The sequence below is a fragment of the Zootoca vivipara genome, chromosome 16 (genome assembly GCF_965207765.1).
Source record: "Zootoca vivipara chromosome 16, rZooViv2.hap1.1, whole genome shotgun sequence".
NCBI lineage: Eukaryota > Metazoa > Chordata > Lepidosauria > Squamata > Lacertidae > Zootoca > Zootoca vivipara.
The window spans coordinates 16,029,935-16,054,217 of NC_142599.1; the positions used below are offsets into that span (position 1 = coordinate 16,029,935).

Consider the following 24,283-nt stretch of genomic DNA (forward strand, 5'->3'; position numbering starts at 1 on the left):
GACAAAATAGAAGTTTTTATCTGCGTTTCTGAAGCAGTAACTAATCCACATTAACTGATCTTCGTTTGTGTCATTACAAGACGCGTTAAAAATTAACGAGAATCAACTGATCGTGCTGCGGTACAATTCAGGATCTCATGACCTGCCTTATATCATACATCGGGGCTAAATGATTTAATTGAAGCTAATCCATTGCTTTGGATAGCTAAGTATCCCCACCACCACACACAAGGCATGTCATAGTTTACGGTGCAATTCTAACCATGCCTACTCAAAAGTAAATCCCACCAAATTGAATGGAGCTTACCAGGTAAGTGGGGTTAGGCTTTGCAGCTTAAAGAGGTACGCGGCCGGGAACCATCGCAGTCCTACTCTCCACCGCTCTGCGCGTCCGAGACTGCACTCCTATTGCACACAATTACTTGGAAGCGAGTCCCTTTTTACTTTCAGCGGGGCTTAACTTTTGACAAAGCACGGACAAGACCACCCTGCAACGCTGCACAGGCTCAATCTCTTGGCTGCAACCCTATGCGCACTAACCGGGGGAGTAAAGCCCTACCTACGCAGTGAAGGGAGCAACCCAACCACGCACAGGTGTCATTCAGCGCCTCCTGAGCGGGGACTCCCCGCTGCAGGCAACGATCGATAGAAGACGAGGCTGCCCTGCCGAAACGCCTGAAGGTCCCTTCCATGCCTCTTAACACACTATAGCCACCTTCCTATTGTGTGTGGGTTTATACAACTATAAATCTCGCCAGAGCTGAGAAATGGGAATTCGAATTTGAAAGTAGTCTGTGAAGTTCCTATACTGTACTTTGTTTTGTATGTGTGTCCCACTCCTCCTACCAGTTTTGGGCAGGCAATCGCCAACGGCACGCTCTCTGCGGGCCTGCCCGCCGGCTTACACTGCGCGTGCGCGAGCCGGAGGAAAGGTGGAAGCGAGAGCTAGGCGAGGAGCGAGTGTGGCGCATGCGCCTTGGCTATTAAAGGGGGAGGGGTGGGCAACGAAGGCCCCGGTTACGGCGGCTGAGGAGAGGAGAGAGAGGCGGGGCTGAGCTTGAGGAGAGGACGGGCCGTGTGCACAGAGAGGAGGAAGGAAGGACGGGAGAAACAGCGGCGGCGGGGTCTGAGGGAACGGCGGCGGCGGCCGCCCCCGTCGTCGTCCTAGTCCCTGGCCGGGCTAAGAGGGGGCGGGAAGGCCAGACACCCAGCGAGGGAGGTAAGAAGCCGCCCGCGGCCTGGACCCCCGGTGGAAGTTCCGCTGAGTCACCTGCTGGGCGTGGGGCAGGGGGCGCCTCTCCTCGGGGCGGCGGGGGCCGAGGAGCCACATTCTCCCTTCCCGCTTCCGCCGGCGCTGTGTGCGGCCTCCCCGGAAAACTGTCCCCCCTTTGCCTGGGCGGGGCGTCTCCGTACCACCACTGCGCCTGCGACGCGTGTAGGCCGGCCTCAACAACAGCCCTGCCAGGTAGGCCGCCGCTGCTACTACCCGCCCCCCCCTTCTCTTGGGCAGTCAGCGAGTAGCTGAGAGCAGAGGAGAAGCGGAGGGCTTCCTGCTTCTGTTCCACCACCCCACTTCCACGGCTTGCAGCTTCTTGTCTAGGCCAGCCATTGGTTATCCAAGAGACGAAAGTGGGGGCGGGGCGGTGTCGGAGGTGATACTGCCCCCAAGGGAGGTATGGAAGGAAGTGGTCGCCGCGTGAGGAGAGGACTGTGGCTTCCCACGTTCTGAATTAGGATTGGAGGCGGGTTAAGTGTACGTGTGTGTGTGTGCGCGCGCGCGTGTTTACTATCCACATTCGTCGTCTCCTGCCAAACATTATTCCTACCTGTTGAGCACCTTGGCAACCTCCATTGCCGTTTGGTCGGAATGGCTTGTGTCGCTGCTTGTACTGCCTCTTCCAACCAGCCTGTTGGACCACAACTCCTGGCATCCCTGGCAGTTGGAGTCCAACAGCATGGAGGGAAGTGTTGGAGGACTTGCCTTCCATGCAGAAGGTCCCAGGTTCAGTCCTCCCAGTAGGGCCTTAGGGTGGAGGGTAATTGATTGATTGATTGATTGATTGGGCTGGAATGCCCCTTACCTGAAATCTAGAGAGCCATTGTTGCTGGTCACTGTAGATAATATTGAACTATTGAACCAGTGGTCTGACTTGGTATAAGGCAGCTTCCTATTTAAGACATTCCTTTATTCAGAACTTTGAGGACTAGAATCTTAATGCCGTGGCTTAATGATAAGAGCCCCTGCTTTAGATGCAGAAGTTCCCAGGTTAAAGGCTTGACAGCATCCTGTTTAGCACCTGGAGGCTACCATGTTGGGGAAGGCTTGACTAGTAAAACTCTCCAAGGTCTCAGGCTGTGGGAGGGTCCGTTACCTGCTATGCCTGTAGTCTTTTTTTCTTCTTGAACCAGAGATGCTGAGCAATGAACCTGGGACCTTCTGCACGCAGCACATGGGAGCTATGGCCCCTCCCACAAGAGCTTGTTGTGCCCCCTTTGAAGGACTTCTTGCTGAATATGGTCTGTCTCCACCCCCAGCTATCTGGAAGTACTGATGTGGCATTCTCTGTGTGTTTCTGACCTGTGATAAGGATGCCTGTCTCCTTGAACATAGGGTCTGTCTTACAAGCATAGCTATGATTAACTTCAGGGGTCTTGATGGGGAAACTTGCTCAGGGAGGCATCATGGTATCCTGGAATGTCAGTACTCTGGTCCTTGACTCTTCCTAAAGCAGAAAAGTGAGGCAGCCAATGTTGCTTTATCTCCTTCAGACTCATAGGTTGTTGAAAGAAGCACTATTATAAGTTGTTGGCCAACAATGTGTATGTAAAAATATTACTTAAAGGTGTAACCCTTGACCTGGAGACACTTGCTTTGAAGGAGTAAAGCCAGCAAACAGTTTTGAAAAATCCAAACTACAGGCTACCATCAAATGTCCAGGTGCCTGTAATGTGCTCAGAATGGCAAAAGTTGTCCTAAGTGCAGCAAATGGCAAGGAATGCTTGAAGTGAAACTACATTGCATGGTTTTGTACATTCCTTTTTTTGTGTGTGTGTTTAACAGGCGCATGTTCAAGGCCTCCAAGCAACTATGGATAAAAGGGGGGGAATGACAGAAGTCGTGAACGGCGATACATTGATTGGTGCAATGAAATTCCCTCATCGCTACACAAAAGTAAGCTTTTATGCTTCTTGTATAAGTATCAAATGCTTCTGAAGTGATAGCAGAATCAAGCTGTTAATAGATGTCATTAGTCTGCAAAAACTTGTAATTTTCCTGTAAATGAGCATACAAATATAGAACTGTCAGTGAGATTTTTCTTCTTTGGATTTGATTCCTAAACCTTGTTTTTGTAGTAAAGCTAACTGGAACTCATTTAAGGGATAGGTGTGCTTAACGGCCTTATAGAGAGCTCCAACTTCTCACCACACTAAACAAGCTGGTTTAGTTTACCTAAACATAAAGATGTGCAACACCACCCTTCTAATTTTTGCCACTGAAGTGACTGATAGCAAATTTATTTTACCAAATGAACAATATTAATCTGAAATTAATCTATTTTGTTTCAGAACATAGGTTGTAGATGTAGTTAGGGTTTAAAATCTAATTTAATTTCAAGTCACCTGGTCAAAATGCTTATTGCTGGAGGCCTTTGACCCCCTGAATGGTTCTCAGATGTTTTACTCTTTTTTGAGATTCTTGAGGTTTTAAATGTTCCAACAATGTTTTAAAATTCAAATATAGGGGATTCACCACTTATGTGAGGGTTCCGGTCCGGTCCGCTGCATTCATCACCGGGACACGTGCAAATGGGAAATTCTCATTCTGCCCCACCTCCTTTTGGTGTACATGTCAGTGGAGAGATGCCTGCATTCACCTACATTGTGAAAAGCAGGATATATATATATTTAAAATAAATCCTATTTAGCTTTGCACTTTTGCTCTGCCAAGTATTCCAGTCGAAGGCCCATGCTTCTAGGCAGAACCACATTATAAAAATGAACAGTATAAAATAACATTGAAAGCCTTCAGCAGAAATGTACTTCAAAGATGTATAGCTGCTACATATAGTAAATGGACCATTGTGTGATTTCCTGAAAGTAATCTCAGCAGGACGGTTATCAGTCTGCAGTAACTGCCACTGGACAGCACATTACTGATGTCTCTTGTATGGAACAATCTCCCATGTACAAGGACTTCTTTCAGAAACCACTTGAGATTCTTATTTACGGGGAATCTTAAATTATTTCAGCTTCTAAATCCTTTAAACTCCAGCAGAAGGTATAATCCTCCCAAACCATGGGTATGTAGGCAAACTAAGTCCCGGGTGCCGGATCTGGTCCAGTCGCCTTCTAAATCTGGCCCATGGATGGTCCGGGAATCAGCCTGTTTTTACATGAGTATAATATGTCCTTTTATTTAAAATGCATCTCTGCGTTATTTGTGGGGCATAGGAATTCATTGATTATTATTTTTCAAAATATAGTCCGGCCCCCCACAAGGTCTGAGGGACAGTGGAAAAGTTTGCTGACCCCTGTCCCAAACAGACACTCCTTCAGCTGTTTTCTAAATACTCCTTTTGCATCAAAACAGATGCTAGACAAGCCTCCTTGCTATGTTGCATGAAATCTGGTGTGCAATAAATTGTCATGTGGAAATTTGAGAATACCATCATTTTTCTCCTCCCCTTTCTCCAGGAAGAGCTCTTGGACATTAAAGAGCGTCCCCATTCTAAACGGAGGCCATCATGTCTTTCAGAAAAATATGACAGGTATTTCTATTAATCATTAGTCAACTTACGACTTTCATTGGTTGCAGAAATGTTAAATATATAGGGGGTCAAACATGAGTGATGTGCTTCTTTTGCAACATTGCAGTGATGGAGTTTGGGATCCTGAAAAATGGCATGCGTCGCTATATCCAAATTCTGGAAGGACTTCACCAGTGGAAGGAGTTAAGAAGGACTCTGATTCAGATCGGAGTTCGCTCATGAGGAGGATAGTGGGTGAGCACTTCACAAAAGCATATAAATCACAAAACTGAAATATAGAGATGCCTGTGTGGCTTTGACTATTTCATGGAGCTCAGTATGTGCTTCAGAAAGCAGGATAAAACAAGGAAGGAGCATGCAATAGAGTTACTTAAAATTGTAGTTAGGACTGTTTTAGGACAGATTTGAGTAATGAATTAAACTGCATATAACATAGAATTGTAGTGTAGGACGGGACCCCAAGGGTTCTCTAGTTCAACTCCTTGCAATCACAGCAAATAAGTAGAATGATTTTGCCATGCTTGTGAATATAGCTTGTAGCACCTACTTTCTTTAACACATAAACACATTCCTGACATGTAACTAAAATCTCTTCAACCTGTAGATCCCAGAGAACGGGTAAAAGAAGATGACTTGGATGTGGTGCTGAGTCCACAGCGGCGAAGCTTTGGAGGGGGCTGCCACGTGACTGCAGCTGTAGGCTCACGAAGAGCAGGAAGCCCACTGGAGAAAGAAAATGACTGTGTCCGTGTCATTGGTGGCCGTAGGATTGGCAGTGGGAGAATAATCTCTGCCCGAAACTTTGATAAAGACCACCGAGGTGGTGAGAAGGACTCACGGGACTCAAGAGACGCAAGGGACAGAGACCGTGACAGGGAGTACAAAGACAAGCGCTTCAGGGTTAGTCCTTAAAACCCCACAGGAAGGTGTACCTGTGCCTGCTTCATGTATAGACTTTCTTGACCACTTGTATAAGCCGCACCAGGGCATCCCAGAGCAAGTTCAGAAAACAACACAGCACTTTCCTGTTATACAGTAAAGTATAAATGCCTTTGCTGTAAGTCTGATAATGGCAGAAACACCTGTAGCCTGTGGATTGTGTTGAATTGGAAGGCTATTTGGCGGCAAAGAAGGGATGGAGAGGAATGTTGCTTTAGAAGCAAAGGGCTGTATCCGGTATTGGTCCTCCTTGGATCAATTGGCCCCATTGGGTGGGTAAACTTTGAAATTAATAGACCTGTCAAAGCTAGGCCCATTAATTTCAGTAGGTCGGTGCCGAGTAGGACTTGTTGGATTCAACACAAAAAAAATTAAAAGCTGCATCCCACTATAGGGATGATTATTGTGATTGGCTAGAGACCACATGTTGAATGTTTTCCACGTCTCTCCCCATCAACTTTAGAGAGAATATGGGGACAGCAAGCGTGTCTTTGGAGAACGCCGAAGGAATGACTCCTATACTGAGGAGGAACCGGAATGGTTCTCTGCTGGCCCCACAAGTCAGTCAGAAACCATCGAACTTACTGGCTTTGATGATAAAATACTAGAGGAAGAACATAAAGGGCGGAAGCGAACAAGACGGCGAACAACTTCTCTGAAGGAAGGTATTAACACAGAATCTTGGTGTATTGGAAAACTGGAGGAAAACACTCTGGCTCAGAAAGAGAGGGGGGCATTTTGTGTATTGAAGTGTCTGCTTCTATCCATTTCTGTCATTGGCCATTAACTGAACTTTCTCTGCTTCATGGTCAGTCTTCTGGCTTGTAGATGCAGATATGAGATGCATCTTTGCTTGAGTTCTTTAGAGTGGGGTTATAGGGCCTAGGTGTGTATGACTTGGTATAGAGGACATTTCTGCGTCTCTGCTGTGTTGTAAAGCTAGCCATAAGAGGTTTTCATTTTAGAATATTTGCTTAAATGAGTGTAAGCCTCAGATGCCTGTCTAGATCAAGATGTGGGAGGAAAAAATTAGATAAGCAAGTCTGGGTGATAGTGAGCAAGGTAACTAGTGTGATGCTAGCAGGTGATGCATGTGGTACGTAGCTGTCATATTGGGGATTGAAGGCCTTAATCTGAGGTCCTTTTGCAGCCTTCCTGAAGGACAGTATCTCATGCACTCTTAATTTGGCATCAGGATAAGATGTTGGACTGCAATCCTAACTACTTTGCTGGGAGTGAGCTCCATTGAATTCAGTGGGACATACTTCTGTGTAGGCATAGTTAAGATTGCAGCTGCAGTGTTAACGCTTTCTAGGTAAGTAGCAAAGATTTTGCTTGCCTCTCAAAATTATTTTGTGTGCGCTGATTTTGGCTTTATCCCTCCCAAGGAATAGAATGCAATGGCGGTTTAGCAGAAGAGGTAGAAGTGCAGTCCGTTCTTGGCCAGGAGGCAGTAGCCGATCAAGAAGTCCCAAGGGAAATGGTCCTGCCGGAACCAGCTCCAGGAGAGTTCGATTTCAATGAGTTCTTCAACCTAGATAAGAGTGTTCCAGGCTTGGCATCGGTAAGTATTTTTTTTAAAAAAACACCCAACTCTGTCATGATGGTTACCATCTTGAATTAATGCACCCTGTATCTGGTGGTGGCTTTTCCCATGTCTTGTTGCTCTGTAGAAGGCTTTGAAAAACTTTGTCAAGTGAGGTGGAAATATTTGAATATTTCAAGGCAGCTCCCACCTCTGCCATGGGTGGGTTTACTTGCATGTTTGGATGTACTGATGATATGGCTTCATTTCTTGTATTTTACCCTTCTGTGAAAATTTGCAGACAGTGAGCTATGCTGAGTTAGATCATCTGGAATACAGTGGTACCTTGGTTTATGAACTTAATCCGTTCTGGAAGTCCGTTCTTAAACCAAAGCTTGCTTTCCCATAGCAGTGGGGGGCTCAATTTACAAATGGAACACACTCAACAGGAAGTGAAACATGTTCTGCTTCTACGGCAAAGTTCACAAACCAAAACACCTACTTCCGGGTTTGCAGTGTTCTTAATCCACATTGTTCATAAATAAGCTGTTCTTAAACCAAGGTACCGCTGTATAGGCTTTTTATGGAAAGATGGGGTATAAAATATTTTAAATACTACTCCTTGTGACAGGAACTGAGAAAAAGCTAAAGAAACGAGTCAAATAAATGAGGTCAATGACCTTCCGAACTTTGTTATGTCTTCTAAAATTCTTCCGGCTACTGTAAGCAACAGTGTTTGCCTTTCTTTTGAATATGTTTAGTAGTAGTATGGGTTATGAGCTGCATTATGGAAAACTCCAGTATAATTTTAGATAGTGAACTTGGGTGGTGGGAGCCATGAGGCTTCTAGTCTAAACAGGAAGTATTGGGAACAACTTTGAGGTTTGCACAACTACAAAAACTTCTGACTTGATTGAGTGGGTGAGACTTTCTCCCAAACCAGCAAGTGAATATGCCTGTTTGTTCATTGGATGTATTTAGTTTTTAAAACAAGAAGCTTTATTTAACTTGTCTTATTCCAAGGTAGGTATGTTGGGGTTGAAATCTGCTGGATGTGTCCATACATAACTATACAGTTGCCCCAAGAGAAAACTATCCAAGGAAAGATTTTGAGGCTACACAAAAAAAAATTTTTGTAGATATGATGCTCATACTTGCTTGAATTCATTTTTAATCAAAATATTGAGGGCCCTTTCCAAAAACAAGACCTAAAATTTTATGTATTTGGATACTCCATATCAGGCGTAGGCAAACTCCGACCCTCCAGATGTTTTGAGACTACAATTCCAATCATTCCTGGCCACTGGTCCTGTTAGCTAGGGATGATGGGAATTGTAGTTCCAAAACATCTGGAGGGCCAGAGTTTGCCTATGCCTGCTCCAGATTTTTAGTTTGAATCCGTGACTCCTTATCCCCCAAAATAGGTTACGCATATCTGGACTATTCAAAGCTGAATACTGTACAGTGGTACCTAGGTTTATGAACACAATTGGTTCCGGAAGTCTGTTCATAAACTGAAGCGTTCATAAACAGAAGCGAACTTTCCCATTGAAAGTAATGGAAAGTGAATTAATCCGTTCCAGAAGGGTCTGCGGTGTTCGTAAACCGAAAATTTGTAAACCGAGGTGTTCATAAACCGAGGTTCCACTGTAGTTGCATATTCATACAGTCCTTAAGATAAACTAATGAGACTAGTTAACCTTCAAAATGGAATACTTGCCACCCAAATGCAATCTCTCAGGCTTTGACTTGCCTCACAACAAAGGCGTTATTTTGCAAGAGGAACTCAGGCTTCATAGGAAACATTGGGTGGATGAAGGAATTGATTACCTTGGATTTAAGGGTGGGAGCACTGCAGCAGCCGCCAGGATCATGTCTAGGCCTGCAGAATGCAGGCTTCACTTCTATGCATGTAGGTTCTCCCTCTCAAGCATGGCCTGCAAAAAAATTAAATAGGCTAGTTACTTCCCCCCGCCCCTCATAAGGGTAAAGAAGAAACACCTTCAAAAGTAACTTATCAAAGTTCAACCTTGGATGTGTTTGCCAATCAGAAGCAGTGGTGCTGGTTGATAATGGTACTTTGCAGTCAAGAGCAGAAGGACCCTTGAGTTGCCATGTTTGAAGTTAGGTGACAGTGTTAACTTGACCTAGCATAAAAAAATGATTTAGTTAATACTTCAGCCAGTTAACTGGGTACCTATCAAGCTTCCAAGTTTCGTGGGGTGGGGTGGGGTGGGGAATTCATCCTGAACTCTGTGCCACTTCTGTTCCACTTCAGTAAAGCCAATAAGAGGTGAAATAGAGGGTCCCATTTTGTCCACAGTCAACATTGCATTTGGTACTCTAGTAAAATATAGGATAGCAGATTGATTTGATCTAAATTTGATACACTGCTGTTCAGACCCATATGGGAGCTCTCAAGCAGGCTCCCTACATACATTATGGTACGCAAAGAGGTCCCCTTAGCTGCTTCAATCTGTGGAATTGGCACTTCTTCAGGTGCCACATAATACCTGGTCCACATTTGTAAGAACTCATTTTTTCGTGTGGCAGCATATACACTTTGGAACGCCTTGCCTATTGAAATCAGGCATATGCCTTCACTTTGTTTTCAGCACCTGCTTGAAAACATTTTTGTTTAGACAAGCCTATGCAGATATGTAGAATGCTGATGTGTTTTTAGTTTATTGCTGATTTTAATTTATGGAATGTTTTAATCAATAATTTTGGGGTTTTGTACACAATTTTGAAGTACCGGTAGTGTATAAGTTTGATCAAATAAATAAAACTACAAATATAGTGGTACCTCGGAAGTTGAACGGAATTGGTTCTGAAAGTTCGTTTGACTTCCAAAATGTTTGGAAACCAAGGTGCGGCTTCCGATTGGCTGCAGGAAGCTCCTGCAGCCAAATGGAAGCCGTGTTGGACGTTTGGGTTCCAAAGAAAGTTAGCAAACCAGAATACAGTGAACGCTTGGGTTGCGAACGTGATCTGTGCGGGAGGCACGCTCGCAACCCACAGCGCCGCGTCTGCGCATGCACAGGTCGCAATTCGGTGCTTATGCGCAAAGCACAATTTAGTGTTTCGGCGCAGTGCGCAACCCGAAAACACGCAACCTGAAGCATCTGTAACCTGAGGTATGACACTACTCACTTCCGGGTTTGCAGTGTTCGGGAGCCAAAACGTTCAACTCACAAAGCGTTTAGGATCCAAGGTATGACTGTATAGTAACGGAGTCATTTTTATGTAATGTTTTGCATGTACTGTACAAGAATGACATGGTACATTTGCAACAAAGTCTTGGTCTTTGGAGGCAGAAGTGCCTCTTTTCGGAAGATGCCTTTTGCAATACAAGTAGCACCTCCTGGGTTGGAATCCTAAGTCCCCTTGGACACAATAGGATCTTACTTCCAAGAAAACAAATAAGATTGCCACTGGTGGAGGTTGAACAGGATGAGGTATTGTTGACTATTCTAAAGTAGGTATCGGGAACCTTTGGCCCTCCAGACGTTGCTGAACTACAACTTCCATCATCATCCCTGACTATTGGTTGTGCTTGCTGGGGCTGATGGGAATTGTAATTCAGCAACATCTGGAGGGCTAAAGGGCCCCCACCATTGATCTAAGCCTTTAGGATTAGTAAATTGAGGCCCCTTAATGGACTCCAGGTCATGACACACTTCTGCCATCAGGACAAAGTGCCAGCTGCCAACAGAAGTGGTTTGGGGACTAACCTTCAGAGAAGAGGCTTTGTGTGGTTGCTTCTGGAAGAATTCTGGAAACAGCAGGCCTACTACAGTCAAAGGGATTATGCAGGGATCAGACACCTGTTCTTGGTTATGATTGCCTGCAATACTACCCCTTTTCTCTTTATTATATAGATGATAGAAGATGTGCTGGGGGAAGGTGCTGTGTCGGCCAGCAGGTTCAGCCGCTGGTTTTCCAATCCTAGCCGTTCCGGAAGCCGTTCGAGCAGCCTTCGATCTACACCCCATGAAGAGTTGGAGAGACTGGCAGGTAATACTGTCTTGTCTTTTCTATGGCCATTTGTATTTCTTCCAGAAAGCTGCAGGACCATGAGCTCTAACCCCCTGGCCATGGCGTTTTCTTCATTCTGATTCTTCAGCTTTTGGAGCAGAACCCTGAACTCCTTGGGTAGGAGTGTGTCTGTTTGTGGAATGCTGTCTCCTCTCAAGAGTATAAACCTCTTTGCTCTGTTCTCCTGAGAACCGTTTAGCGGAAAAGACTTACAAGGCAGTCGTCCTGGTTTTTACTGTTTCAGGTCTAGAGCAAGGCATTCTGTCCCCTGGTCAGAACTCTGGAAACTACTTTGCTCCCATTCCTTTGGAAGACCATTCTGAAAACAAAGTGGACATCTTAGAGATGCTGCAGAAAGCCAAAGTGGACTTAAAACCCCTCCTCTCAAGTCTCTCAGCCAACAAGGAGAAGCTTAGAGAGAGCAGTAAGTCTTCCCCCTTCTGCTGTTGTGATGCCTCTGGGTGCCTCCGGCAAAAGCATGTTCAAGTGCCAAGCTTTGGTTCTTGGCCAGGAAGTGCTAAGAGTGACTTCAGGGATCCCTATGGATATCTGCATTGCCTTGCTATTGCCTGATCCTTATCCATAGGCTATAACAGCAGGATTAACTCCTGGTGTAAACGAACCTCCTGGTATCAGCCCTTCCTGGCATCTGAATCAATTTCCAAATTGAAAGCTGGTGGCGAAAGCCTCGAGCACTGCGAAGCTTGCCACTTGAGCTGCTCTTGCTCTTCATCCAAGCTTGCACCACAGCATCTCTTGCCTCAATAACGTAAGCAAAGTTTTCTGCAACTAATCTCTCAGCTAGGGAGTCTGCGGCTTCTCTGGATGTCGTATAAACTTGGATATCTTAAAAAGAAATGTAATTTGCCAGTACCCAAGATGGCAGCTTTGCAGTGGATGTGGGGGTGAGGGCTGAAGGTGGGAAAGGAATTCTTGAGCCATAAATTCTCCTGCTGAAATTTTGGCGTATCATTTGTCTTGGTTACTGAGGCCCACCTTTTTAAATTGCATGTACCGCAGAAGGCTTGCATGGCTGATCTGCATGTTGCTTGTGCATGTTCAGAAGCTTCCCTGCATGTGCTGCGTAATAATCAGGTTTCAGTTCAGAATCTCAGCTGGCAGGTTTGAGCAGCGGATACTGGCATGCAAAACATGCTGAGGAATTTATAAAAACGTGTCTTTGATTTGCTGCATCCTAATGACAGGAGCAGGAGTTGGAATTTTCATCCGGTGAATATGTACAGTGGGAAACTGGGAAATACCTGCTGTAAGAGTTTCCATACAAACTAATGCCCAGCCCTGTGCTCACATGTCAGTCTCTATCTTCCTGCTACAGTTTGCTGAATGTGCTTGAACATTAAAATGATTTGGGTCCTTTCCTGCATCAGCACGACTGTCAGGGCATCTGAATTGCAGTATTGGGTGCCAATTTTGTTCTGTAATAAATAAAAAGGCAATTCCTGCTATGGAAATACATTCATTTACATTTCTTGGGCCAGTAACTCTTAAACGAGATCTAAGACTGCCTATTACATCATGGTGCCTCTGTGTTCCAATATCTGTTCCCTAACTGGAAGCATGTTGCCTAAATGGCTAGTTGTTGCTTCACAGAGCGGTGTTTTCTTTGTGATGCATATTTTGTGGCTTTGCATGATCTGTGACTAGAGACTGGACAAGCCATTCTAGTGCAACAAACGATGCACTTGGTGTCTCTATTGTCTCTTCAGTCTCCATAGTAGATGTAGGCAACTTCTGCTCTATGGAGCTCCTGGAAAACACAAGACCGGAGTGTCACAATTTTATACAACAGCTCTGAATTTGCTTGGTTAACTGCTTCTGTGAAATGGCAAGTAGCTTCTGCTCAGATGGGTCTAAACTGATCATGTTGAGGTTTCTTATCTTGCTGGGGTGCAGTAATGGAAGGCATACGTATGATCTTGTGAATCGAAAATCCGCCTCTATTATAGTCTGACTTCAAACACCAGTGGTTCAGCATTGACTGACACGACATAAGGATCAATTAATTACATGACAGTCTTCCTGTAAGCAGAATATATGCTTTCAGATGTCAGCTTCTGCATAGAAGTGAAGGCATGCATTCCAAGAGCGCCCTGGTATTGCAAGTAAAAACTTAGAACCATGAGAAAGACCCATGGTTAAGAAGCCCAAGAGATCTTTTATTCTGTTTTAGGCAAACCACTATTTGAAAAATAGTTAGTTTGTTTTTCATTGAAAAATTTTTGGGGAAGAAATTGTCCATATTCTTAATGGCTCAAAGAAAGCTTGCTCAGGTTGCAGATCATTTGTGCATGTGCCTTGGGGTGTCGCCCACTGGAAAGTGCTATTGTCCTCGCTCTCTTGCTTTATAAGGGCACTTTGTGCTGGAGTGTACCCATTGTCCTAATAGCTCTTGTACTGTACAAATATGCATGGCTGTTTATTCTTCAATCCTTGTATGTAATCGAAATTCTGCTAAGCTGTTGGACTGGCTTCTAAGTTACTCACAGAGCTCAGAATGATCTCTGACTCATTCATTATTAAGATTCTCATAAGATGTCTGTGTCACCTCTTTGTTTGATTCTTATTCGCTGTTTGAAAGATCTGGAATCTTAATTTTTGATTTAGCTACAGCTTCGGTGTTGGATGTGCATAAGTCCTTGCATGGCCTTGGAATGACTGATGTTTTAAAGCAGTGACCTGGAACAAAAATGGAGCAAGTGTCGTATCCTTGTGGTCTTCCTTTCTGGCAATCTCTTCATCCCTGAATCTGCCCCGTCAATAGAACATCTAGTTCTTGATTATCTCTCTCTTCCCCCTCACCCCACCCCTTTCAGCACATTCAGGAGTTGTCCTTTCAGTGGAAGAAGTAGAAGCTGGGCTGAAAACCCTGAAAATGGACCAGGAAAGGAAACCTGCCGCCCCCTTAACGGGCGAGCAGATGGAAGAGTCACTAAACATGAGAGACTCCCGGCACCTTAAGGATGGCGACATGTCCGCCTTCAACAAACTAGTCAGTACTATGAAGGCAAGTGGGACTCTGCCTTCCCAGCCAAAAGTCAATGTAAGTAGAGGAGGAGTGTGTAAATGATAGAAATTCAACCACACCTGGTCTTGGGGCATAAACTGAAACCACTTCCATATACAGACACGTACTACTTGTATGACTATATAGCAGACTTTGGATCAATAGTTTAAAACTATATGAGAGGGCGTCTTACTGGATGCATCCCATGACATGGGGAAATGATTTCTTGTAAGAGGTCTTATGCACAAAGATTGGAAATCTAAATTTTAGAAATTGTATGAACTTTTGTTACTTTTTATTAGATGTCATTTGTTTCCTATTGAACAGGAAAGCATGGGCAAAAACTGTTCACCAACCAACTTAAATATCAATATATAAGGGAAGGGGGCATTCTGTAAATGGGGAACTACCACTGAGCAGGCCACCTTTGGTTCAGCCAATACCAGTTTGCTGGTGACAGTAATAAGGATTGATGTGTGGAAGACCAGCTCCTCCACCTCTCTTTAAAGTGGGTGAGCTGACGTTGGCATCCTTATAGCCTAGTTATCAAACTACTAATAAAATTGATGCCTCGTTACACTGGTGTATTTGTCTTTGATTCTTTCATGTGCTGGTGGGCTGGACTGGGAGGATGGGGCATGCGACAAATGCTTACAAAGTGATACAAAAACTGCATGTCACCTTATTTTCAGCAAACCCTTGAAAGCCACTTGATAACGCCTCCTGAGATGCAAGGTCAATCGGCCACAAAGAATATCTTGCAGGTAGAGTGAAGCTAATAATAATAATAATAATAATAATAATAATAATAATAATAATAGGGATAAGGTGGTCCTTAATTTAACCTGGACCCAAGTTGCTAAGGGCCTTGTAAGTTAATACACAAACCTTGAACCTGGCTCAATAATGAATGAGCCTCCAGTGCAAACCTTTGAGCACTGGAATTAAATGCTGTTTGTAGCCTATCCCGTTTTGCACCAGCTGAAGCTTCCAACTGTCATACTCCATGCATGCAAATGGACGTTTGCAGCACTCAATGGCAGCAAGCTCACTGCAAGAAGATGCATGCAGCTGCTACAATGACTTAATATTTGTACAAATAAATTTTAAAAAGCAGGAGTGTTGCTCTTGTTGACTGGCTCAGCTAGTATGGCCGCAGAAGTGTTGTAATCCAGCCCTGCAGATTTGCAGAAAGTTACAGCCAGCCTGCCTGCCCTTCCATGTCTGTTTTAATGAAAATCTGTGCTCCATTGGACAACTGCCTAAAATAAAACAAGTAGATGAAGTTCCCATTCTGCTTGCAGGCAGTTTGGAATGTCTTGACAGGCTTGTTTTCATGGAGCATCTCTTTCTGTTATGTGCTGCTGGGAAGTGACTTCAAGTAGTCATCATAGTTGGAGGATGTGAAATTCCTGTGTTATTTCCAAAGGAGATCCTTGGGCCACCCAGTGGTAGACCTGCTTCATCTAATGTCCTCAACAACTTGATGAGTGGCTTGGAACCTGTCTCATCTCTGCTTGGCCAAAGAGCTCCCTCTCCACCGCAGCCTCCGATCTCTCAGATGTTTCCAACTCGAGCTGCTTCTGCCGACTACCTGAGGCATCAGATCTCCTCACCAATTGGTAAGAGCTGGAATGTCCAGAACCCATCAGCTTCCTTTGGATACATCCAGTGCCTGCCTATTGCTGCTCCTGGGAAGTTCATTGTTTCACACTCCTACCAAACAATTGACTCAAAGTTTCTAACCAAAAAAAGTTGGACTCAGGCTCTGAATAATAACTTTGGATCAGAACTAATTTGAATTGCAAACTAACAAGTCCCGATGATTTCTCTACAGTCAGTAGCTCTTTTTTATGTGTTCAAAGGAGCTTGGAGCTTTCCTAGAACAAAATGTCTAAGAGAAAATCATCTGTTTCTGTAGGCTTTTTGGGACCACTATGCCATTGGTTCACTTAATGTTGAAGCTGCTCACTTATCTCATTGCAGGCTTTGGATCAGGTTCTCAACAGCTGCTTGGTGATCCATTTCAGGGGATCCGGAAGTCGATGAGCCCAGCTGCTGCACAGGTGAGGGGGGGAGGAATGCTTTTCCTACCCTTTGGTGTTTAAGTTGGAATTATGATGGGTGTGGAATGTAGCCTATCCTAGCTGGCTCACTGCTAGGAACGGTGGCGATTCTATCTAGCTAAATGAAGGAATTGTATTTTATTCAGTCCCACTTATGTTAGGCTACTTGCAGAATTGCATGCTGTGTTGAAAAGTTGGGACTTCTATGGTGAGAGTGGCCTATTATAAGGCAAACATCTTGGTCAATGTTGGGATGTACAGGGAATGTAGGAGAGGTAGCTCTTACAACATGCCAGAAGCTCAAAAGGATTTGGGAGATGTGTGGTAAGGTCTAAGAAACTGGAGGGTGGGGTAATAAGCTGTTTTCCAGTTAACATTCCTTCTCTGTGCCCAGCATGCAAGGGCACTCCAATGAGAAAATCTAAAATACCTGTGACCTCTACTGACCTACTGACTGTTCATAGACAGTTTTGAGAAATGACTTCTCGCTTAGTTCATAGGTACATTTGGATTCTACCTTTACAGTAAGCAAATGTCTTTGGAGAGATACTTTAAAATGAGGGTTGACAGATAAGCTATCTCAGGACGCAGTTGGAGGATAATCTGAAGCAGAAGAGGTGAAGTGCTTTCCTTGCAACTGTGCTGTAATTCAGCATCTTACTCCTAACATATGGGTTAAATAGTGCATGCATGAGGTAGTGAGCCTCCTATTCAAGAGGAGAACGTTGCCTTTTGGTACAGACTTGTTAACACAAAGAAACATTTTAGTGTTGGCATCTGCAGCTAATTTGTAATAATAATCTAACAGTTTAAAAGCCTTGGCTTTAGACTTACGGCTCTGCTGAAATCCTTATTTCAGATGAGTCCACTTGAGCTACAGCAAGCGGCATTAGAAGGCCTCTCACTTCCACATGACTTAACCATGCAGGTGTCAAACTTCTACCAGCCAGGTTTTGGCAAACTACAAATGGACAAAAACCGAGATGGCTTCAGGAACAGGTGAGCATCAACAGCGGTTTGGTAGCTGGGGGAGCAATTTCAGTGCTCCCTTCCTATGTCTATTTGTCCTACCTTATTCTTCAAAGGAGACTCATCCCACAGCTCTGGCAAAGATAGTTTGAAATGTGGGTTTTGCTGACGTAGGACTTGGAGTGTAACTTCATGAAACGCAAACAGTGCCTGTAAGAATTAAATACTTATAATAGCATATATTGCATATATTTTGCACAATGATTGTTGGATATTGATGCAGGCAAAAAGCTGTGGGGACCACTGAATCTGGGAACTGCTGGGATTGGTCTGTAGTACTTAGGGTGAAATTGCTTTCACCTAGAAAGCACTTGGCACAAGGCAAGTGACGTGCTTTCCCCTCCATGTTGCTCTGCCTGGCCATCCCAAGGTCTGGCTGGAACTCTCCCAGCCTGCTTTCCTGCGGAGAAAAAACTGTGACTTCTTTACCGGAGTTCTGACCTAGTAGTGAAAGGTAGTCTGTCCTGCTCTCTTCCACATACACAAGGAACCAGATTCAAAGACCAAGCTTAGTGTTGTGCTAAGCAGTATCTTCCATTTCCTCTCTTAAAAACTAGCCCATTTTTCTCCTGCCTCCAAACTGATTTGTATCAGTAGAGCAGAGCAAGCCAGACTCCCAGGACAGTTTATCCAAGGAGCTTTCTTGTTCCCCAGCCAGGCAGAAAGAGGATGGGGCAACAGTTAATGTGTGTTTTCTCTTTCTTAGGCAGCAGCAGCAGCAGCGTCTGACGAAATCTCCTGCTCCCATGGGCCACAGAGGGAATGCCTCTCCTCCTCCAGCCCCTGCTGCTTCCATCACAAGCATGGTTAGTGCTATCAAAAGACCTGATTTTGTATGAAAAACAAAGGACAAATGGAGCAGATTTAGTGTAGTAGAAGCCCTCTTTCAATTTCCAACTAATGGAAGTGTTGTAATTCCAGATGAACTTGACATTATTGTTGTGGTGGCACTTCTCCTTCAAACTCTTCTTTAGTTGTACTTTTCTATAGTATCTCCTTGAGGTCCCAGGCACTGCCTGGTGTATCTAGGACTCTGGAACTTGTCTAGTTAGATGAGCTACCTGATGCACAAAAACTATCCCACACAATGGGCTACTAATTCTGGTGATCTTTTTGTTTTCTTTCTAGTTGTCTCCTTCCTTTACTCCTACCTCAGTGATACGCAAGATGTATGAAAGCAAAGACAAAAGTAAAGAGGAACCAAATCCTGCAAAACTTAAATGCAGTGAGAGAGATGAAGGTCTGAGGAACAGTGAAGGTATGGGATGGTGTGGCAGCCATCTGTGTTGTGAAAGGCGAAACGGAGATCTAAATAAGTCCATGCCACCATGTGCCATAAATTCTGTCCAGAAAATGCCCGTAAAGCCAGAAGGGAGGAGTCTCTCCGAAGAGGCAGGAGAGTGTTCTGTGGTTCATGGGTTGCGCAGAGAGACAAGACAGGCAAGCTACTTGGAATTCTCTGCCAAAATTCATTAAATCTTCTCATCTAAATGTGATTGACAAATCAAAATTAGGCAGCCCTGCCTGGCAAATGTACATGGTGTAGCTTCCTCTGCATCCATAGAGTAGAAAATGAAGCACAGGGAGGCAGTAATGGTGAATAGAGAAGAAACAAACCTTTGGAAGCTAGCACTGTGAAGGAGTAGGGCATGGAACATCTCCTGTGAGGGTTAAGTGGCTTATACCAGCTCTGCTGTGCCTGGGCCACATCTATGCAGTATGGTGGTAGTGGAGGGGTTCCAATTTGGACCAGAGAGGCCTGGCCACAAATCCTTGCTTCAGGCATGAAGTTTCATGTGATCATGGGCTATACAATCTTATCTAGCCTGGTCTTTGAGGAAACAATTTTGTTGAAAAGCAATGTATAGTTAAACTATGGAACTCACTTCCACTGGAGGCGGTGATTGTCACCATCCTAAATGGCTTTAAGGGAGAATTAGACAAATTAATGGAGGAGAGGGCTATTTATTGCTACTAACCATGATGGCTATGCTTTGCCTCCATGGTCAGAGGCAGCAATGCTTCTAAACACCTGTTGCCGGAAGCCACAGGAGAGGAGAGTGCTTTTGTCCTCTGGTCCTGCTTGTGGGTTTTCCATTGGCGCCTGGGTGACGACTGTGAGAACAGGATGCTAGAGTACCTGAGGCATTGGCCTGATCCAGCAGGCGGTTCTTAAGTTAAATTGGGGGGGGTTGTTGTGGGAATGCGGGATAAGCCGCTCGATCCAACAGGCAATTTGGCCGTGGTTGCTTCTTGTCAGCATGGGCAGTGTGTGTGCTCTCTTTCCAAACCCCACCCCAAATTATAGTACACAAGTGATTTGCTCTTGTCTCTCCACAGAGGGCTTGCTGCCATCTAGGTCCATAGAACACATAGATCAAGAGAATTCACCTTCCATAGGTACCAAGCTAGCATCGCTACAGCGCTCTGCATGTTCAACGCCACTTTCTCAGACCAATCGTTGCACCAAAGAACAAGACTACAGGCCGAAGTCTACTGGGAGAAAGACCCCTACCATGGCTTCTCCTGTCCCAGGGTCTACTTTCCTCCGTCCCGTCCACCAGGTCCCCCTGGTTCCTCATGTACCAATGGTACGGCCTACTCATCAACTGCCCCCAGGATTAGTACAGAGGATGCTGCAGCAAGGGATTCATCCTCAGCATCTTCCACCTCTGCTGCAAGCAGGTAATCTTTCTCTCCCCTCCCCCCAACATAGGAACAAACTGTCAGTCCATCTTATTAACTGCAAGGTTAGAAAGAATACTTAAGCACAGCAACCTTGATGAATTCTGTTACCTTGTAGGTGGAACGTAAATGAGTGATCGGGCTGCTGGGGTAGCTCAGTGGGTAGAGCATGAGACCCTTAATCTTGCAGTCATGGGTTTGAGCCCCACCTTGGGTAAAAGATTCCTATATTGCAGGGAGTAGGACTAAAAGAGCCTCTTGTTTCCCTTCTAACTTTTCATTTCTATGATTTGGGCATGATTTCTTTGGGATCTCCTTAAGAACCTGAAACAGGCAGTGTGTGATGGTAAGCCTCCTGATGGGGTGGTAAGGTAACAGTGTAACAATCCTGCAGGGTCTGCACTGGCTTTCAGTAGTCTTTAATTTAGGTACAGTTGAAGGTGGTGGTTTTGCCTTTAAGTCATCAGAAATCCTAGACATGGTGATTGCACCACAGTTATACTGCACCTTCTCCCGGTAGCTTTTGGAAAAGAATCTCTTTTGGAAAAGTTTTAAGATGACCAGGGCCAAGCAAATAATCAAATCCATTTAAACAGTGGCTTGTGGTTTTGCGTCAAAACGGCTGTTAACTTGCCTTGAATTCTTGGGAATGGTTGGGCTAGAAATGCAGGTAAGTGTCCAAAACTGAGGAAATATCATTTGCTTATCTGGGATTTTTTTTTCTTCCTACCAGGTATGATTCCCCCTGGGGTAGACCTGACTCACTTCCAGGGAGTGTCTGCTCCCATCCTTGGTCAGCCTTGTTACCCGCTACCAACAGCTGGCCATCCTCTCTTGAATCCTCGCTCTGGGACACCTCTGCAGCTGGCAATGATGCAGCAGCAGCTACAGAGATCAGGTAAGGCCCCTGCCCCCAGGTAGTCAGGGGCTGCCAGTGTTCTAAATGGTTCCTTTCTAGCATGAATAGCAGAATTCTCACTTAGAAACAAGCAGCTTACAGTGCTTTTCCTTAACTCTGCTAGAGCAGAGTTAAGCAGATGGTGAGCTGCCGTCCTTCAGTGGACCACCTTGCGCTTTCTGATAAGATTTTGCAAAGAATGTTAAGCAGACAAATCCTTTATGTTCTTGCTTTGTTTTGTAAAGTTTCAAGACACTTTGGTAGCCCACAGGGAATCGCTCAGTAAGACTAATGTAGGCCTATTTCTGCACTAGAAGACACCAAATGGTGGCTCATGTCAAAGGTGGTATTTTGGAGGGGAGCTCAAGTGCTTCTCTCCACCTTGGAGAGCGCAAGCCATCTGGTCTTGTGAAGAGGCCAGACCTTGATGCATGAGTTCAGGAGGTTGGGGAGCAGAGCTTTTGGAAATGCTGCTGGCCCCTGAATTCTGATGCACCAAACAGAACTAGCAACTGAACTGCTTGCAGCTACCCTGTAGCATGGTCAAGCTGTACTCTGAATGGTTATAGAGTTCAGGGATGAAGAAAGCTTTTATTTTGCCACTTACTTCAGGTGTTCTATCTGTTCTCTCAGAAAAGCTGAAGAGCTTCTGACCCAGAGCCAAACATGCAGTCCATTCACCACCAGGACTGAAGTTTCCCATCGCACTTTCAAAGCAGCCTGTTTGCTCAAGGCATGTATTTCACTTTTTCTTTCTCTCTCTCCTCCTCCCCCTGCTCCCCCTTCCCTAGGCTCAAATGCACAAGGATCTGCTGTTGGTGTACAAACTCCCCCTCTGAATGTGCCATCTCGGACTGGACTGCCTCATGTGCACTCACAGCTTGACCACCGTGCAAACCAGCGAAGTAGCTCCCCTGTTGGTCTTGCAAAATGGTTTGGTTCGGACGTCTTACAGCAACCTCTCCCTTCCATGCCATCCAAAGTAATCAGTGTAGACGAACTGGAGTACCGACAGTAAGCAGCTGTGTTGGAGAGCAGGTACTTAGCGTTCCTGCTGCTGCTGCTGCCTCCTTAGACATGGAACTGTGTGCTTCACTGGCATTTTCTTTTGGGCGCTTTGGTTTTAGCACTTTGTGCAAGGTTTTTTCTTTCTTTCCTTCCTTTTTCTTCAGTTTTCATTTTTTTTTTGAGTGACTACAAGCACATGTCCGAGCTCCCATGTCTACATTGAGATTAAAAATATCTCCTGGACTAAACAGTGAACCCTGAAGGAACTTTGATGCAAGACAGGACCAGTTCCAATTCTGAAAGCATCTCCCCTTTTTTGCGTTTGGCTTTCTTTGTAAGATATGTGAATGAAGTGCTGAGAATCCTCTTGATAGAGGTAGCAGCTTAAGGGGTTCCTCACAGGAAATTAAATGTATAGACCCTTGTGTACAGACCAATGTATAAACATCTTTTTGTATATATATATATCTCCACCAGATAGCTTTTTTTGAAACCTTATACAGCTGTACATAAGAGTAGCTAGTAAAAAGTTAACGCTTTAGTTTGTGTGCCTATGATTTGGGATCTTTTCACTGTACATGTGGGACTTGTTTAAGATTAAAGTTGCTGCATCTGTCAAGTGTGAGTGAACAGGGTGAAGTCGCTTTGCCTGTTGCAGTCTCAAGTCTTTCTCCATGGTATCCTTTTTGTCATCCGTAATGTGGCAGTAGCTAAAGTGGGGAAAGAGCAGCCACTGTGCATCTTGAACTACTACTGTCCAAGAAAAACTTCCGAAGGGCAACCACTTCATTGGAAGCATCCGCCTTCTTCAGCACACTGGAGACATGGCAAGTGGGCTGCTGTATACTGACCATCATAACTGACCTTAGATAATTATCAGCACAACAGTAGTTCCACCTGATTGTTGTCCTTGATGCTGTGTGGTGTGTCTTTTAAAATTGCCTTCCACTAGCAAAGGTCAAAAGCAGCTTCTCTCAGTGGCCCACCATCACCAATGACTCTTCCTCACAAGTGTACCTGTAGTTGCCTGTTCTTCCTCCCCACTCTTGAAAGTGAAATGACAACCCGATACAGTCCAAAACAAAACCAGCTCTTGCACTCTGAAAGCAATGCTGTGGCTAGTATTGATGGCCCAGAATAGGCTTCAGAAATGACCTGTCACATGCTATGGGCATCTGGAATCCATATGGGCCATCAATAACTGAACACTTGAATATTTCTGTAAAAAGTGAACTAGTTTAAGTATACTTTGTGGTCATAGACTCTTCCCTGTAAGATTGTTTCATAACTTTTTTTTTAAGTGACAATTTCCCCCAAACGGTCTGTAAATAAAGTCAATTCTATGAGCTATTTGTCTCGCTGTGTAAAAGGATGTTGGAAGTGAGTGGGCTTGGCGTCTTTTTATCAGTTGTCTGTTATACTACTGTTTCCATCTTTAATTTGGCTTTTAATGTGTGGTCTAAGTCAGATTCGAGGACTGAACTTCAGGTTCTGTCTGCATGTAGCAGCTTTGCTCATACTTCCTCAACAATGGATGAGCGAGCTTGTCCTGGCTTTACTGCACAGCTGGCTTATTTTCAGCTGTCAACTGCTTTAAACATACTGATTTCAGCAGCTTAATTGGGAATTTCGAAAGAAAGTAGAAAATGAGAAACCTGCAGCTCAGTAAATAATAAAGGTTTGTAAGATTTCCCACCCTGTTTAGTATTTCATTCTGGCCCAACTTTCAGTTTTTGAAAGGGTTTGGAGAATCACACAAGCTGCTGCATTGTAGGGAAAACTTTCTGAAATGAAAATGAATCTAGTTGCAAGATTTGACCTTTTGGCTCTCCCTCAACTTGCAGTCAGGGGCCACAGATGGTGCTGTGGGTTAAACCACAGAGCCTAGGGCTTGCTGATCAGGTGGTCAGCGGTTCGAATCCCTGCGACGGGGTGAGCTCCCATTGCTCGGTCCCAGCTCCTGCCAACCTAGCAGTTCGAAAGCATGTCAAAGTGCAAGTACTGTAGATAAATAGGTACCGCTCCAAGCGGGAAGGTAAACGGCGTTTCCGTGCGCTGCTCTGGTTCACCAGAAGCGGCTTTGTCATGCTGGCCACATGACCTGGAAGCTGTATGCCGGCTCCCCTGGCCAATACCGCGAGATGAGCACCGCAACCCCAGAGTCTGTCCCGACTGGACCTAATGGTCAGGGGTCCCTTTACCTTTACAACTTGCACAGTATTGGAAACTTGGCATATGAGTAATGTATTGGGAGATGAGAGGGTTAGATGCTGTCACAGGAATTCCTGTCATGTAAGGTGG

At 44.8% G+C, this 24,283-nt stretch overlaps 2 protein-coding genes across 11 annotated transcripts in view; one reads left to right on the top strand and one right to left on the bottom strand.

The window, feature by feature from the left end:
• The window catches only part of SFI1 (SFI1 centrin binding protein), a 35,073-nt gene extending 33,712 nt beyond the window's left edge, over nt 1-1,361 (bottom strand). For 2 of the 9 annotated variants that reach the window (XM_060269517.2, XM_060269515.2), the window contains exon 1: nt 308-568. The gene's annotated coding sequence lies outside the window, so the exon portion shown is untranslated. Of the gene's footprint in view, nt 1-307; nt 641-1,270 lie in introns of those variants that run through there. The other 7 variants (XM_035097592.3, XM_088659781.1, XM_035097597.3 and 4 more) reach the window with 6 other exon arrangements.
• On the top strand, nt 1,078-23,328 carry EIF4ENIF1 (eukaryotic translation initiation factor 4E nuclear import factor 1). 2 transcript variants are annotated; one of them, XM_088659784.1, is made up of 19 exons: nt 1,078-1,465; nt 3,062-3,172; nt 4,696-4,769; nt 4,876-5,003; nt 5,374-5,669; nt 6,172-6,373; nt 7,097-7,272; nt 11,115-11,250; nt 11,516-11,695; nt 14,106-14,332; nt 14,989-15,060; nt 15,726-15,918; nt 16,283-16,362; nt 17,222-17,361; nt 18,098-18,197; nt 18,520-18,649; nt 19,732-20,076; nt 20,810-20,974; nt 21,766-23,328. In XM_088659784.1, the coding sequence occupies exons 2-19, from the start codon at nt 3,089-3,091 to the stop codon at nt 21,990-21,992; spliced, it is 2,955 nt and encodes a 984-aa protein (XP_088515910.1). In that variant the 5' UTR covers nt 1,078-1,465; nt 3,062-3,088; the 3' UTR covers nt 21,993-23,328. The 2 variants fall into 2 exon arrangements, with proteins under 2 accessions (XP_088515910.1, XP_088515909.1); XM_088659783.1 differs by having other exon boundaries at nt 1,078-1,219.
• The last annotated feature ends 955 nt before the right edge of the window (nt 23,329-24,283 follow it).